A 16,765-nucleotide genomic window follows, 5' to 3' on the forward strand; every position below is an offset into this window, starting at 1 on the left:
CTACAAGCCTCTCTTTGTTTCCATGATTACCGTTCAACATTAATTTTAATTCAAATAATTCACGACATTTTTATAATCACTAATAATAATTATAAATATCAATACACCAACCACAAAAATATATGTAAATAATATAAAAGTATTATAAAAAATTATTATGAAAATATCGTTATCTTAATTAATTTTACAAAATAACGTTCTAAAATAAGCATAAAGTTGGTCGATTATAATATAGAAAAGAAGAAAAAAAAGTTGATTGAGACATTTACCCCACAACGTACAAAGTCCAAACAAACAAATCTAACTCCAATTATACAACATAGGACAGTACCGGAATGCATCACCTTTGTTTTTGTCTGCTTCTTTTTAATATAAATAAAAGGGCATGGATCTCGCTTCATTTCATTTGTAGTAAACATACATTTCCCCATATTTCAACCCACATTAAATTCATTTTCACTTTTGGCTATATAACATTCAAAGAAATGTTCACTGTTTTAAGACCGTTATTGTCATTTCACGCTTCATCTTTATGTTTTACAGCTTGGAATTTTCACTATCTTTTGCTCGTTCCCTGACAGTTTCTGCACTTCACTTCACTCAGAGAAGCAGGAGTGACCGTAGAGAAGAAGAAAACCAATGGCGCATTCTCGGCAACCGAACAAAGCTGGCGTCACGCTCTCCAACAAGACCAACACCAATGGGACCTTCTCCTCCAGTAAGACTCTCTACGACGACGTTTACGGTGGTCCTCCCAAGTTCGCCGTTTCAACCCTCTCCCCTCGTTTCGAAGACTACCGTGAGATTTTCGGAAGCTTCCACACCGCACGCGCTTCCTCCATTCCACTGCTCGATCTTCCCGCCGTCCACGACGCCGAGGCCTTCTTCGATCCCCGAAGCCACTCTTTCAACTACACCGAAGTTTTCGGTGCGTTGGATTTTGAGCTTCCGTCCGACAACTTATTTCACCGCCACACTGCTCTCAACGCTGCCTCCTCTGAAGAAGCCTGGTAATGCCAATGCTACTACTGTCCTAGCTAACTATCTTACTTCGTTTGTTTAGTTCGCGATCCCTTCGCGGGTTCTGTTTTCTTTTATGTGAGGAGTAGTTTAGAGGATTGGCAACTCAGTTGCTTGCTGGTTTTTATGTTTGGCTCTGTTCGAGTGAACTGATGACTTTGATGGAGGGAAATCGTCGCATTTGGTTGGGGGCGGGGCGTTCTTGTGATTTAATTTAATGAATTGTGTGCTTGAAAAATTAGTTCTCCTGTGATGAAATTGGGGGTCGCTTTTGCTCTTGAGGACTTTGATCCTTGGTCACTTTCGTTTTTCCAGTGATACGGGATTAGTGTGTTGTAGATTAACAGTTCAAGTGGTGAACCAGTTGTAGTTTATTGTGATATATGGAATCGTGGACTCCTGGTATCTGTAATTCCAGGTGTTATGCTTTAAAGTATTTTTGTGCATGTTGTAAAATCTGCTTAATTGCGCTAAGTACATACACACAGATTATTGGTTTTAGTTTACTTCAAAAAATTCAAATGTTGCTTAGACTGTATTCAGTGCAAATAGTTCTGCAATGTAATCATGAACTTTCATCATTTGCAGGAGTCCTGCAGAAACTGATTCATTTTCTGAAGAGTTAGATCAATCTGCAATTAATCAAAGCATTTTGAATGGAAATATTTTCCACTCCGTTGATGGTAATGTGGGATCGAACATTCTGTATCATAAGGTCAATGGTACAAGAAATGAACATATGTCAAAGGGGAAGAATCAATCAAGTCAGCTGCATGCTGTTCCTGGTTACGGACAAGTATACGATGAAACTACAGAATTGCATCGAACTGATTCCTCCTGTCTAGTTGCTGATGATATTGATCTTGATCTTGATATGGAATTTAGTACCGAGAAAGTGAAGGGGAACCAACCAAGGGCAACAACCATGTCAAAACTGCGCAATTTTACCTCCGGGGAACAGACTTTTGACAGTGATCTAAATCTTCAAAATGCAGGAAGCAAAAAGGATTCTCATTCTGGTGAGATGTTCATAACTGTGTCTGACATCAACCTCAGAAGTATCCCTTCTCAAGTGCCTCCCCCATCTCGTCCACCTCCTGTACTGGATGCAAAAAAGGACATGTGTGGACTTCATTCAAACAGCAGACTGGTTGTTTCTGAAGAGACACCTGGTGCTGTTTCACCACCTTTCTTTGATGCGGAGGATCATATGAATTCATCTGCTACAGCTTCTGCTGGTGCTATGAATGAAGCAATGCTTAGAGCAGAAGCACAACTTAGAAGTACCAAAGAATTAAAAGGGAGAAAGAAATGGGATTGTGAAACCTATTCAAAATCAAGTTATGATGCAAAAGTTAATAAAGCAAAGATGTGTAAGGATATCACTGGATTAAATAGCTTGAATGATGAGACAGCTCTGGGAAGTTATGACTGGAGACATTCAAAAGCAAAATTATATGTCACAGATGACAGGCAGGAATTTAAGAAATCTTCCCCAGAAACTATGGAAAATTTAGAAGGGAAAAGCGCAGTAAGCATGTTTGAGGAAAAGAACAAGATGGAATCCCGATCATCTATAGAATCCGATGGAAGCACAGAAGTTGGAACATGGAAAGATGAATCTGATTTTTTTGAATTAGCGGGAATGGAAGAATCTAGAATGGTAACTCAAACTGCAAAGCAGAGTAAGAATTTGGTGCACGGTACTGGAGCTCAAAAACATGGTCAGAAGGAAAGAGAGGCATCTAATGTGCAAGAAAAGCGTAAACAAGTAAAAGCAACTGAAGGAAACTATCAGGTGGAGGAGTATGAGAAAAAATATAAAGCAACAAAAGAGGTTCGTGAACATGATGAAAACATTATGAATCCTGAAGCATCTAATTTGAAACGGAGGCAAAGAGAGCACATGAAAATGGAAAAAATGCCCAAAGTATTTGAGGAGGAAGAAAATGAGAAGACTATAAAAATAGCCCACCAACATGGAAAAAGTGAAAAGAAAGTAACTGAAGCTGACCAATATGCAATCATGGAAGACATATGTGAGATGGGACACAGAGAGCATAAACAAGCAGAAACCCAGGAACCCACAGAAGTGGATAGGCAAACAGCAAATGACATTCGGCAGGCCACAGGACTTAGGGAAAATCAGAAGAAACTAAGGGATGTTGAAAAGCAACAACAGAACGTGAGTAGGCGCAAGCAATCTGAGAAAATGGAGGAAAATAGAAAAACACAAAGCGAAGCTTTTGCTATAGGACAAACTGACCAGGAGGAAAAACTGAAAGGTTCTGGGAAGCTGGAAAATATTGTTGAAGGATCAAATGTGGTTTTTGAATCTGATCACACCGAGGAAACATGCAAAAGTGAAAAAGAAATGAGATTGAAACTAGGTAAACGGATTCAGATGAATAAGGGACTGAAAGAAGCTCACGAAAGAGTAGAAATTGAGAAAAACCTCAAAAGTTCTTTTGAAAACGAAGAAAGTGATGGAGGCGTAATACCTGCTTTCAGGTGGGATGAGAATGGAAAGCGGCTTAAGGAAGACATTGAACTGGAAGTAAAGGAGATAAGGCTGAAAGAGGCTTCTAAGCAGAGGGAAAATAAGGCATATGAAAAATATCAAAGTACAAAGGAATTTGAAGACTTTTATGATGGGCATAGAGAAGGAAATAGACTTTCAGAATCAGGGGACGGGGAAGGGATTCAGAAAGTTATGAATCAAACTCCAGTGCAAGAACAGATTAATAGGATGCTGAGTGAGGATCAAAAGAAAAAAATCACTGAGAGCACATCAAGCCAAACATTTGCCATGGAAGGGAGTGTAGCTGTATCAAATGAGAATAGACACCTGGAGCAATCTGAGAATATGGACAAAGATCGTGGAATGGAAAAATGTAAGGGACTGAACAAGGCTTTGGATGACAAGGAACGGAAAGACGGGGGAAACGTGAAGAATGCTAAAGCAACTGATGAGACATGGGAAATAGAGAATGACGAAGATCTAGCTACTCAATCAGCCTCCATAGATGAAGAATTTATTAGGAAACTGAAGATATTTAAAGAATCTGCTGCTGACCAAAATATTGAAAAGATGAGAACTGAATGCAAAGTTGGAGAAAAGCAATTGAAAGGGGTAGAGATGGAAAATCAACTGGATAATGTAAAGTTCAGTGCACCTGAACAAATGACTGCAGGAGATGCAGAGCATTCAAAAACCCAGTCAGAAAAGGAGGAAGACACAGTGACAAAGGTTGATTGCAGAAGGAGCACGGAAACAGCTGAACCTGTTGTTCAGGAGACTGTAAATGCTCAGAAAACTGCCCAGTTGTTTCATATTGGTCAATCCACAGAAAGCAAAACTAAGAGTATTAATGAAAAATCTGCAATAATTAAAGATACTGAAAGGATGAAAAGAGAAAATGAGTCGGAAAATGATCATCTTAGAAAGATGGAAGAGGAGGTGGATATAGAAAGAGTACGAGAAAAAGAAGTTGAGAAAGCAGTGCTGGAGGCCGAGAGGGAGAGGGAAAGGGAAAAGGATAGGATGGCTGTTGATAGAGCAGCTTTTGAGGCTCGGGATAGGGCATACGCTGAAGCTTGTGAAAGGGAAGAAAGGGCTGCATTTGAAAGAGCAACTACGGAAGCACGGTACAAAGCTCTGGCTGAGGCCAGGGAAAGACTTATGAAGGCATGTGCTGAGGCCAGGGACAAGTCATACATTGATAAAGAAACTGCAGAGGCAAGATTGAAAGCAGAACGTGCTGCTGTAGAAAGAGCAACTGCAGAGGCTCAAGACCGGGCCCTGGAGAAGTTAAAGAATGAAAGGACTGCGTTTGAGTCCAGAGAACGGTTAGATAGATCTGTAACTGACAATTTTTGTGGAAGACAGGACTCTTCATCCTCAGTAAGTATCTGTTTAAGTCTACTGTTGATAAATTGTGACATTGTCCATCATATTTCTAATGAATGAAATAATAGGATATGCTGGATCCACAGTTTCAGAACTCTAGCCCCTCAACGGTTTCCAGACATCCATATTCTCTTTATGGTGGTATGTAAAATTGAACGTTCCTGCAATGCTTTAGTATGTAGTCTCGTTTAATATTTACCACATCCTGCTATATAATCTTGGCTAAATATTTCAATTTCTTTAAGCTGCCTCTTTTTCTGAGAGATCAGAAAGAGAAGGTGAATCAGCTCAGAGGTGTAGAGCTAGACTGGAGAGGCATCGCCGAACAGCTGAGCGTGCAGTAAGATCTTCAATCTTTTGACGATCAAATATAAATGCACATACACAATGACATTATGATGAATTTTCTGCAAATTTCAGGCAAAAGCTTTGGCAGAAAAGAACATGCGTGACCTTCTAGCTCAGAAGGAGCAAGCTGAGAGAAATGTGATCCATATAATTTTTCTCTTAGTATAAATTGTTGTTTCTGTGGCTCATTGGTTACTCAAGCCTGCTGCTTTTTGCAGAGACTATCAGAGACTCTGGATGCTGAAGTAAGGAGGTGGTCAGGTGGAAAAGAAGGAAATTTGCGTGCCTTACTTTCTACATTGCAATATGTAGGTGCACATATTCTGAACTAGGTTTATGCTGCTTCTATAACCTCCTACTCCCAATTTCGCACAAATAAACACACAGTATAGTTTGTCATGTTTAGGTCGAGATGACGAGTCTCAAATAATGAGATATGTATCTATCGGGATGCTTGATGAAGATGTTTAAAACTTCTGCAATTTATGACCTTTTGAGTTGCGATGAGCAACCATCCATATAATCTAAAATTGGTTCCATTTTTAACTTTTTTTACTTTTCAGATCCTTGGGCCTGATTCTGGGTGGCAATCAATCCCATTGACGGAGGTCATTACTTCTGCTGCTGTGAAGAAAGCTTACAGGAAGGCCACCCTGTGTGTTCATCCTGACAAATTACAGCAACGTGGAGCTAGTATTCAACACAAATACATATGCGAAAAAGTTTTTGATCTTTTGAAGGTGTGTAATGCAACAAGCTATCTTTCACTTTGTTAGTTTTATTCATTTTTTTGTTGCAAAAAAAATGTCCTGTACCTAGTATGGATAAGGAGTGGGAAAAATTTTCCTGGTTCACTAAGTGGGCGGAGGGTAAACTATTAAGAATGAACACTTTACACTGTACAACAAAAGCATTAGTAGGATTCAGCAAAACAAAATCATGAGTGGGCCAAAAATGAAATGAACTTGATTTCACTTATAAAATTCATTTATCACATTATTTGATGAGTTCACCTCGCAGTTTAAGTTTATTGCTTTTTATGCTTCATTCCAGTCAATTAATGACAAAGCTTTGTAGTTCGGTTACGCTTCATACACTTCACTAATTATTATACTTCATCTACTTCAGGAAGCTTGGAACAAATTCAACTCAGAGGAGCGGTAACATGCCTGGCGGCCCAGGTCTGGTTTTTCTCTCTCCCTTTCTCTTGCAATTGTGTATAGAAGCCTCACCTTTGCCGGAAGGCACGCAGTCCCAGCTTCCAAAACCTTTTATAATTATTTTGTCAAAGTATATGTTCTGCTGTAATAGTCTCATCAAAAGTAAATAGATACATAAATTATGAAGCTGTAGAAGCTAAATTGGCAATATGTATGAGCAAAATATTTGTTATTATCACTCATTAATAATCTTTAAGAAAAAAAAGGTACCAAGAAAGAAAGTGGACAAAACTCGTTGGATGTTATCGACGCCTATTTAACAAGATTGCCTACTTACCCTAGTTTACTGGTGCAAGATTCGCTGCTGTTCATATTGCACGTCTTATCATGTATTAACATTCATATTTGTTAAGAATTTCAGTCACATTATGTGATTCGATAAACCATCTAAGTTTTGTTAGTTAGTTCCATAGGAATGGACTCAACTTACTCGATCTCTAACAAAAAAAAAAAAAACCTAACAAAAGAAAGTCTATCTATTATATGTTGTTTCACATGTATTTTAAAACTCACATATATTTGTAAATATTTTAAAAAAATATTATATAAAATTTTAAAATAAAATTATAAAAAAATATATAAAATATAATATAAATTAAATTAAATATAAATTTAATTAACATATAATTGACATTTATGGTATATATAATATAATATCACACTTGATTTGTTTATAAATAAATATTAAAATATTTATTATTTATAACTACTAAATATCTATGCATATTAATTTTTTGTTGTGAATTTTATTCGTGTTGTGATTTTAAAAGTAATACAACTGCATAGACATTTTAGTAACTCCGAACAATCATTATGTTGTAGTCTTCATCCCAATATGTATTGAGCAAGATATTATTATTATTATTTTAACAAAAGTAATATTGTATTCCTTAGTGAAAAGGGACTAAAGGCGAATTTTTTACAATAACTTTTGGCTCTTGTTAGAACTGAATTTGAGTTTACCTTAGATATAAAACTTTGAAACTTGACACGGCTAAATGTCATACATTAGAAGGTAGGACTGAAAAGCATCACGAAAACAATGACAATTGATGCAAAACTGTTTGGGTTGTATTTCATTTTACAATCTGCTTATCAACAGGCCACTGGAAAGTATTGGAAGACTCTGTCATCGTGGTTTGTTTCTTTGGGCTAAATTTGCTTCTCAGATTCAGAACAGCTTATAGTCAAGTCCCACCCCAACCAAAATATAAGCATTTCTTTTATATTATAAATTCAATTAGTGTTACTTTTTAAAAAATATAATCAATAATGTACACACGATTGATATATAAAAGACTGAAATTTTGTCATACCCATATAACAATGAAAAAATAATTAGAATGTGTGGGTAACTACTGGGAATATTACCACCACAGTTTATTAAACAATTAATATTGTTAATAAAATATTTAGGAATATTTTATTTTTAATTTTAATTGAGTTAAAGTCTGTTCTTTATGTTTAGTATGTAGTTAATTTTTTAATAAAGATTAAAATTAGGATAAAAATGTTAATGGGTAGTTATTTATTAAGTTTTAAATATTGTATCATTTCTCATTATTTTACAATTAATAATACAGAAGCATTTAGTTTCAAGAATGCTATGCTTTTTATTCTAAAAAACCAACAATTGCTATTAGAGCCTCTCTTTTTTTCTTGAGGGACCTGTGAGAGAAAAATCTGAAAGCAAGGACATTCAAGTTTTTCAACAATAGCACCATTAGTCTTTGATGGTAAAAATTATCAAATTTGGACAATATGAATGGAAGCTTACCTAGAAGCTATGGATTTATGGGAGGCAATTGAAGATGATTATGAAATTCTTGTTATACCTGGCAATCTAACAATGACTCAAATCAAGAATCACATGGACGGAAAAATCAGAAAAGTTAAGGCAAAAGTGTGCCTCTTTGTTGCAGTTTCACCAATCATTTTTACTCGAATCATGTCTCTAAAGTCAGCCAAAGCCATATGGGATTATCTCAAAGAAGAATATGATGGAGATAATCGAATTAAAGGCATGAAGGTGTTGAATCTCATTAGAGACTTTGAGTTGCAAAAGATGAAGGAATAGGAGTACTTTGAGAAGCTTCTAAACATAGCAAACAAAGTAAGATTGTTTGGTTCTGAATTTAAGGACTCTCGTATTGTTGGAAAATGTTTGGTTATTGAAAGATTTGAAGCTACCATAACAACGTTAGAAAACACTAAGGATTTTTTCAAGATCACTCTTGCAGAGCTTCTCAATGCTTTGTAGGCACAGGAGCAAAGAAGAGCCATGAGATAAGAAGGTGTCATTGAAGGAGTCTTGTAAGCCAAACACCATGAGAATGCACAAACCAACAAGAAAAAATTTTATAAGAATCAAAATCCTACTGGAGAATCTTCAGCCAACAACAAAACAGGAGTCAAGAAGGGATCCTACCCTCCATGTCAACATTGCAATAAAATGGGTCATCCTCCATTCAAGTGCTGGAGAAGGCCTGACGCTAAATGCACCAAGTGTAATCAACTTAGGCATGAAGTTGTCATATACAAGAACTAAACTCAGCAGTAGGAAGAAAATGCTTAAATTGCAAACGAAGAGGAGGAAGATCAACTTTTTGTTGCAACCTGTTTTTCAACCAATGCTTCAAGCGAATCTTGGCTAATTGATAGTGGTTGTACTAATCACATTACCTTGTACAAGGCATTCTTTAGAAATATGAGGCCAACTGATGTTACCAAAGTCAGAATAGGAAATGGTGATTATATCTTAGTCAAAGGAAAGGGGACAATTGCAATTACAAGCTGTGTAGGCACAAAATTTATTCCATACGTTCTTTTCGTTTCTGAAATTGACCAAAATTTGTTAAGTGTTGGTCAACTAATTGAAAGAGGATTTAGAGTTATTTTTGAAAACAAAAATTGTTTGATTAAAGATGCAGTTAGTCAAGATATGTTCAAGGTGAAAATGAAAGGGAAAAACTTTGCTCTAAAATGATTGGAGGAGGAGCAAATTGTTTTCTCACTCAAGGAAAATGTGACAGAAATCTGGCACAAGAAACTAAGGCATTCTTATCATATGTTGGGTGCAAAATGTTCCTCTTATTTTGTAGCAATGGTTGCAACATTGGTTTTGATCCTTCTGAATGTGATTGTGGTTTGCCATGGAGGCAAAACAATTTCTTTCATCAAGAAGATCGATAGGGTTGAGGATATGGTCCTTTACAGTGATGTATTTGATGCCCTTTCTAGCTACAATGTTCCTCAGCAACTTCATATAATAATAGGTGACCATGTGGGAAGAGCCATGATCGTATCATGGGTGACCATGGACAAACCAGGAAACAGTTTAGTATGCTATTGGAACAAAGCGTACGAGGAGGACCTTCTTAACTATGAAGATGAAGAAGAGAAAGCCTAAAGGTGCTAATAAAGTCAACACTGAAGAGGGTTATGCTGGAATTCACAGTTTAGGATTCAGAAACTTTTTATTAAAGTCAGATTGAACTTTAATGGATTTTTGCAGTTCCTGAAACAAGGAGAAGTGTTAAGAAAATGTTTTAGGAATATTTTATTTTTAATTTTAATTGAGTCAAAGTTTGTTCCTTATTTAGAATGTAGTTAATTTTTTTAATTATGGATTGAAATAGTAGATTAAAATTAGGATAAAAATATTGATAGGTAATTATTTTTTTAAGTTTTAAATATTATACGATTTTTCATTATTTTACTATTAATAATATAGAAGCATTTAGCTTCACAAAAGTGCTACGTTTTTTATTAAAAAACCAACAAATATCAGGCTCAATTTTTAAAATGCCACTTTCTTATATTTTTTTCCTTTTTATTTATTTAGGTAGCTTTTGGGAGTGTATTTAAAGTATATTAAACTTAATTAAAAATGTAACTTTAATCCTTCTATAAAGTCAAGTGGTGAAAACAAAAATAACAAGCAAGGTATTAAAATTATCCATAAGTCATTTTTCAACCAACTGTGCATGTGCATGTTCTTGCGTGTGTGGGTAGGTGTTCAAAGTTTCACTCAACCAATTCGTTAATGTATAACAAAAGAATCTTAAATTGCAGTCAAGAATATTGGTAGGCATCCTCATATTGATTCGAAGTTTGTGACGTCTTTGCCCTAAATTCTATTGTCTTGTACCAAAGTGCTCTAATAATTTTGTATGGTTTGGAAAAACACTAGCCAAATCAAACAGTGTGTTTAAATTAAACCGCTATTAATTATTTAGAATTTACACAAGGATGTCTTCATCATGACCATTTATTTTATTAAAAGTGCTAAATAGAAAAAAAAAAAAAACCATTTGTCCCAAAATAACCAACTGATACATGGATAGGTTACAAATTGGGGAAAAGGAAGGAAGTAGAAGAAAGTGAGTAAAAGTATTGATTATATGGGTAAAACAAAAGTACAGAGAAATTGAAAAAAAAAAAGAAAAGTGGAGCAGATTATGAAAAACACAATTGTTATAAATACACTTTGATATATTACAGTAACTTGTGTTATATTATTATAATTATAAAAATATTATTTTTTATATAATAATATAATAACATAAGGTGTTATGAAATTGTCCGAGGATAAAATAAATGGTATTAGTGTGTTTTATGAAACCGTTTTTGTAACTTTGGTTTTGTTTCTTACGTCACTTTCTCAGTCACGCCATCTTGTCAAGTTTTCCCACCAATTCATTTGAATGTGTCAATGTTTTCATGTGCAAGTAATAAATATTTAATCGAGACATCAATTAATGGCATTTTGACTGAGGAAACAAAGCTTGGTATACCAAGAAAAACTAAAATGTCATATTCGCAATTTATTTTTTGACTTTGTTGGGACGGCACCAAAGTCAACCAAAATTCAGTCACTCCTCATGTTTTGTACACAAAACATTGAAAACAAAACACCAAGGATAACATCAAAGAGCACAGACGTAGAAAAACCGAACCAAACCTAATATATAAAATGTCCTCTATCATGCTTCAATTTATCTCTCACCAAACGTTTTCCTTTCTCACTCAACACAGTCCAACATGTTTAGATCCACAAGCACTCGAAAAAGCCCTTCCAGGTATGAGAAATTAGATAAAGAACATGATGGAAATGAGGATTTTAAGAGGAGCACAAGTTTGCCTTCTCGAGCTATGGCTTCAACCTTTGGTGAGATGAATCTTCAGAGAAACCCCACCAAAAAGGAGAAGAAGATTCACCCACTTCTCAGCCTCTTTGATTTTCGGCGGAAGAAGACGACAACAGCTAGGCCTGAATTTGCTAGGTATCTTGAGTATGTGAAGGAAGGAGGCATGTGGGATAACAATTCCAATAAACCTGTCATCTATTACAAATGATTACTCATCTCATGTTTCAAACTCAAGTGTAAGTTAGTGCTATATTTCTTCAAAGAATAATTAATTAGCCTTTGATTCTCATGTCAAATCATCATAAGATCTTCATCTTCCTATTGTTTCTTGCTGAATTTGATCACATAAATATTTACGCTTTTGAATTCTCGGAGGCCAGATAAAAAGACACACTTCACATACAACATCGTTCTTCTTCTCATATCAGAGATAGTTTGTGTTTTTGTCTATGGGGTCAAGGATTTGCCCCTTCCTTAATCCTCCTATACTCCTAAAAGCCTTCATCACTAAATAGTTTGTAGACGTTTTTGAGCCGACTGTTTGGAAAATACTTACACAAGTTACTCTTATGCTCAAGTAAGTAATTTTATTAAATAATTCTATTATAAATTGGGTTATCAAAATTAGGTATTACCTCAAGTCAAAATTATATTTATACATTTTATAATAGACTTTTAATTAGGTTTGATTTATTAATTATCCATTAATAATTTTTATTAATTACTGTTTTATTATTCTGTTTAATTATCCATTTATTAACTGACCAGTCATACAGTAGAGTTTGTGTATAAATTAAAAGGTTTACAAATTTATACAAGAATATGAACACTAGAAAATGGTGACTATATGCAACAAAAACAAAGACGTGATGAATTATGCATGCAGTGGAGCCGCAATCCCTGACCGCCCTCATGACGTGATAAAGTGGGAACAATGCTATTTGACCCTTAATTATCAAGCTTATTTAAGTAATTGCATGTATTCTCATATTCTATCATGGACAACAACAAAATAGTAACACTTTAAAGCAAAATGATATTTTAACATTATTTGACATTATTTTGACACTGCACACATGTCAAAATGTGGTTAGATAATTTCAAATTAAAAAAACAAACTTTGGTTTTTCTCTTCCAAATATATTCTTGTCTTAATTTTTTTAATTTGAAATCGTCCAATCACATTTTCACACATGTGCAGTGTTAAAATGGTATCAAAAAATAGTGTTAAAGTATCATTTTCCCACTTTAAATACTTTAACTCGGTGTGTTATAGTTGGAGAAAAACAGAATTTGAAATTTTAAACTAAGAAAAATAGTTCATAGATTTGATTTTTCACTGTTGCTATGTTTATCATGGTCATTGTAAACAAGTCACATCACATTTTGAAATCCATTTAATTCTACTACATTTTGTTGAGGGTATTGGTCAAGCATAACAATTTAGAATTTAATTAAATCGCCCAGTTTAATAAGTTCTTGAGCCCAACCTAACTATTTAATGAACAGAAAATAAACATATTAATTGTCTGACAAATTTATAAAGGTATTGCATATTTTAATACATATAGTTATTTTATCAAAAGTATGAAATATTAAATAATTTAATTTAGATGACAGTATTTGTAAATTGTGTTTTCTTTTTTCATTTACTGGTAACCAAAGTACAACCAAAGAACCATGGGTTTAGTTACAAAATAAAAAATATATATAAAATCAACTTTAATTAAATTTTACCTAGTTAAGCGAAAACAAAAAGAAATCAGTCAATTTAATCACTCTCGTATTTTACCTACCAATAACTCATACGTTCATAATTATTCACATTGGATGGAAAATTTTTAGAAGATAAGTATTTTTATAAAGAAAACATTGGTTTATGATAATTGTGTTGTTTGAGTAAAACATTTAAAAAAAACCATGAAAACAATTAAATTATTCAAAATTAGATAATTTGAAACTTCACATAAAAAGAAAATTTTGAAATTATTATGTAATTTACTTTTTTTTTTTCAATTTTGGTTTTAATATTATCTTGGGATCACTATATTTTGGTTTAGTTTATCTATTTTTTTTCTTAATGTTCATAAGAATTATTTTATTCGATTTAACTTATTGAGGTCATTGTTGTTGCAAATTATTATTATTTTTAAATATTGGTCCAAAAAATTTCAACCAATATTAAAAAGTTTTTTTTTTCATTAATATATAGTATAATTTTTCTTCTCGATACTGTATGTTTCTCTATCATCGACATCAATATTATTACTTATTAAAATTATGTTAATATTTTTTTTTCTAATATTAAAAAAAAATAACTGATATATTCTTTTAATCTGGACTTCATTTTTTGATCCAACATTAATATGAAAGTAATAGAAAAACACTTCAGTCAACAATATGATAAAAATAACTTAAATAATTGAGGTTGATTTTAATTAATTTCAATCAACATCAATAAAATTGTTTATTGTCGAACTTTGAATAACATCAACCAATATAAAATAAAAAATGATATTAATATTTTTAAATTATTAATAGTTACTTTTTGTTTGAATAATTTTTTGACCTTGAATGTCTAAACAAAAAAAATTAAAATTTGATAAATTAAATCTTTTTATTCCAATGACATAATTTAAAATATAATCAATTGAATACATTTGAATGTTTTCGGGATGTTCTTATTACTCTGTTTATTTTACTCATTAATGACTTATGACTATTTGATTTTTTTTTTTTAAATTGAGTTAGGAAAAAAAAAGAAAATAAAGGCAAGGAAAGGGATGATAACAGGTCGGGTCAGACACGGATATTGTCTATCCACAACCCGACCTATTAGATAAAACTATATTCATTAATTAATCCGTTATTTGTTGGATATCCGTATAAAAAAAATCTGTAATTTTTTTTTTAATATGCAGATATTCATTAGATATTCATTTTCAACCCACAAATATTTTAAAAATTTTATTTTATAATTTTTTAAATGAAATTCAAATTAAATTACAAAAATAATACAAATAATATTTAAAATATATATCCAAAACAAATTAATTAATAAATAAATAAAAATTAAAATATAAATTTAAATTAATACAAATTAATAGTAAAACATATGTCCAAATATAAGTATTTTTAAAAATAATTGTTTAAAGAAGAAAAAAAAGGGGTTTAACGTTCAAAGAAGAGAGGTGTTAATAAAACTAAAACTTTAAAATAATGAATAAACCTATATCATTTTACTTCAACGTGAATCCGTGCATCATTTTACTTTTATAACTTTAATAGCATATTTCACTCATACATAATTTTACTAATCTAGTTTTGTATTTTGAATTACATATGGTTCTGAAAATACGGGAAGACTGTTGCACAAATGCAAAAGGAGGCAAAGAGCCAAATAAATAAAATCTAATTTAAACTTAAAAGATAAGAATATAATTTTAATATTTTTAACACGTAACGAGTCTGCGAGTTGGATATATAATATAGTATATCTTTATCTGACCCGTTTATAAGCGGATAATAAATATTTACGGATGGCAGAAATTCACGAGTGCAGATTCTTTTTGTTATCTACATGTAACCCATGACGAGTTCTTGTGGATGTGTTATGTGAAGGTAGTTATGGTGGCGATGCAAAGAAACATGCATGAGTGAAAGTAGTGAATGTTGGCATTGTGTGCGAAAATGATAAAAAGGCGAGATGAAAAAAATCTGCAGATACTACATCGATTTTATTGGACAATCGATGTAGTATAATACGTTTTTATTAAAAAATAATATATTTAATATAATTTTTTGTCTTTTTCTAAAATATATGATTTTTGTATATGATATAATATCCTATTGTAATATCTTCGTTTTGCACTTGTAATAATATTTTTCATTTGATATTTAATATTAGTCATACTTTATTCTTTATAAATATTTAAGAGATTATTTTTATACGAGTTAATTTTTTTCTATTAATGTATAATCACTGTTTTGTTGATATATGTTATAATAATTTTTATCATTTGTATTAATGCTATATTTAGATAAGTGATTTGTTAGGATTATTTTTTTAATATCAATTAAGAACACTTACAACTAATATTAACCATCAGTACTATTTGTTAATATCTACTAGAAAATAATTTAATTTGACATCAACAAAAAAATAAATAAACAAAAAAAATTAAATCAACAACATGATAAAATTAATATTAGTATAAATAATTATAGTTGATATAATTGATGTAATCACACTGAGATGTGAAAATTTAAAATAATATTTATTTAAAAATAATTGTAGTCTATATGAAAAATTGTAACAATTTATCTCAAAAACACACACATGTGATATAACATTAATTTTCAGAAGAAGAAATTATGTTTTAACACTAACGGTTAATTTAACATTATATATTTATACACCATTGAGCTATATATTATGTTATTTTTAAACGCATTTGTATTTTTTTTTTCGTGATTAAGAAAATTATGTATGATTTTTTTTATATTTTATTATTTGTTTAAGTATATGTGATTTTTGTTTAATAGAAACTAAATATACCTTTTTGAAATATCAACATTATATCTAATTCTTATGGTAAAAATTATTCATGTCACTTGTATTTATTATTTTTTATTTATTATGATTATTATCTTTTTACTGTCTAATTTATATAAAAATTTAAGACGTTTATGTTTATTATTTTTTAGCAGAAAGAATAGATTATTTTTTTGTTTATAATTTATATTTGAGGAGCTTTCAGTGAAGTGAAATAAGATGTAAGAATCTTTTGTTAATTTGTAAAGATTTTAAAAAAATGAAAAAAAAAACTTAATGTAAAAACTCAAAATAAAAAGTAAGGTTTGATTTTAAAAATTTTCAAATCTTGAAGCTGAAAAAAATCGCTAAGAAAGGATGTCACATTCAAAATTTTGAAATTTTGAAAGAAGCTGTGTTTGGCAAGGGGCTTTCTCTTTCATTTGTTCTCTCTTGCGAAAGATTTTTATTTCCATTCAATAAACGACGTCGTGTTTAATTGAGATTTTTATTCTGGTCCCATGAAATTTAATGGGCTGGGCCAATAAGGGTCCACAGAAGAAGGAACCCAAAAAGAAAAAGA

At 32.0% G+C, this 16,765-nt stretch overlaps 2 protein-coding genes across 4 annotated transcripts; both read left to right on the plus strand.

The window, feature by feature from the left end:
- Positions 1-307: 307 nt before the first annotated feature.
- On the plus strand, positions 308-6,676 carry LOC106776311 (auxilin-like protein 1). Of its 3 annotated transcripts, none has more exons than XM_014663720.2 (8): positions 312-1,010; positions 1,609-4,924; positions 4,999-5,071; positions 5,176-5,270; positions 5,351-5,416; positions 5,497-5,586; positions 5,842-6,018; positions 6,407-6,676. In XM_014663720.2, exons 1-8 carry the CDS (start codon positions 640-642, stop codon positions 6,440-6,442), a joined length of 4,224 nt encoding a protein of 1,407 aa, XP_014519206.1. In that variant the 5' UTR covers positions 312-639; the 3' UTR covers positions 6,443-6,676. The 3 variants fall into 3 exon arrangements, with proteins under 3 accessions (XP_022631277.1, XP_014519206.1, XP_014519207.1); XM_014663721.2 differs by having other exon boundaries at positions 5,200-5,270; XM_022775556.1 differs by lacking the exon at positions 6,407-6,676 and having other exon boundaries at positions 308-1,010; positions 5,497-5,610; positions 5,842-5,941.
- Positions 6,677-11,503: 4,827 nt separating this feature from the next.
- On the plus strand, positions 11,504-12,203 carry LOC106777454. The gene has a single exon (XM_014665036.2). The coding sequence runs from the start codon at positions 11,542-11,544 to the stop codon at positions 11,854-11,856; it is 315 nt and encodes a 104-aa protein (XP_014520522.1). The 5' UTR covers positions 11,504-11,541; the 3' UTR covers positions 11,857-12,203.
- Positions 12,204-16,765: the final 4,562 nt, after the last annotated feature.

This window comes from Vigna radiata, chromosome 11, assembly GCF_000741045.1.
Source record: "Vigna radiata var. radiata cultivar VC1973A chromosome 11, Vradiata_ver6, whole genome shotgun sequence".
Classification (NCBI taxonomy): domain Eukaryota; kingdom Viridiplantae; phylum Streptophyta; class Magnoliopsida; order Fabales; family Fabaceae; genus Vigna; species Vigna radiata.

What these genes read in the sequence shown, in the direction of transcription:
- LOC106776311 (XM_014663720.2), top strand. Translation starts at nt 640, where the DNA reads ATGGCGCATTCTCGGCAACCGAACAAAGCTGGCGTCACGCTCTCCAAC. An exon ending in GCCTCCTCTGAAGAAGCCTG is followed by an intron (nt 1,011 to 1,608) that starts GTAATGCCAATG and finishes CATCATTTGCAG; the next exon opens with GAGTCCTGCAGAAACTGATT. An exon ending in AAGTTTTTGATCTTTTGAAG is followed by an intron (nt 6,019 to 6,406) that starts GTGTGTAATGCA and finishes CATCTACTTCAG; the next exon opens with GAAGCTTGGAACAAATTCAA.
- LOC106777454 (XM_014665036.2), top strand. Translation starts at nt 11,542, where the DNA reads ATGTTTAGATCCACAAGCACTCGAAAAAGCCCTTCCAGGTATGAGAAA.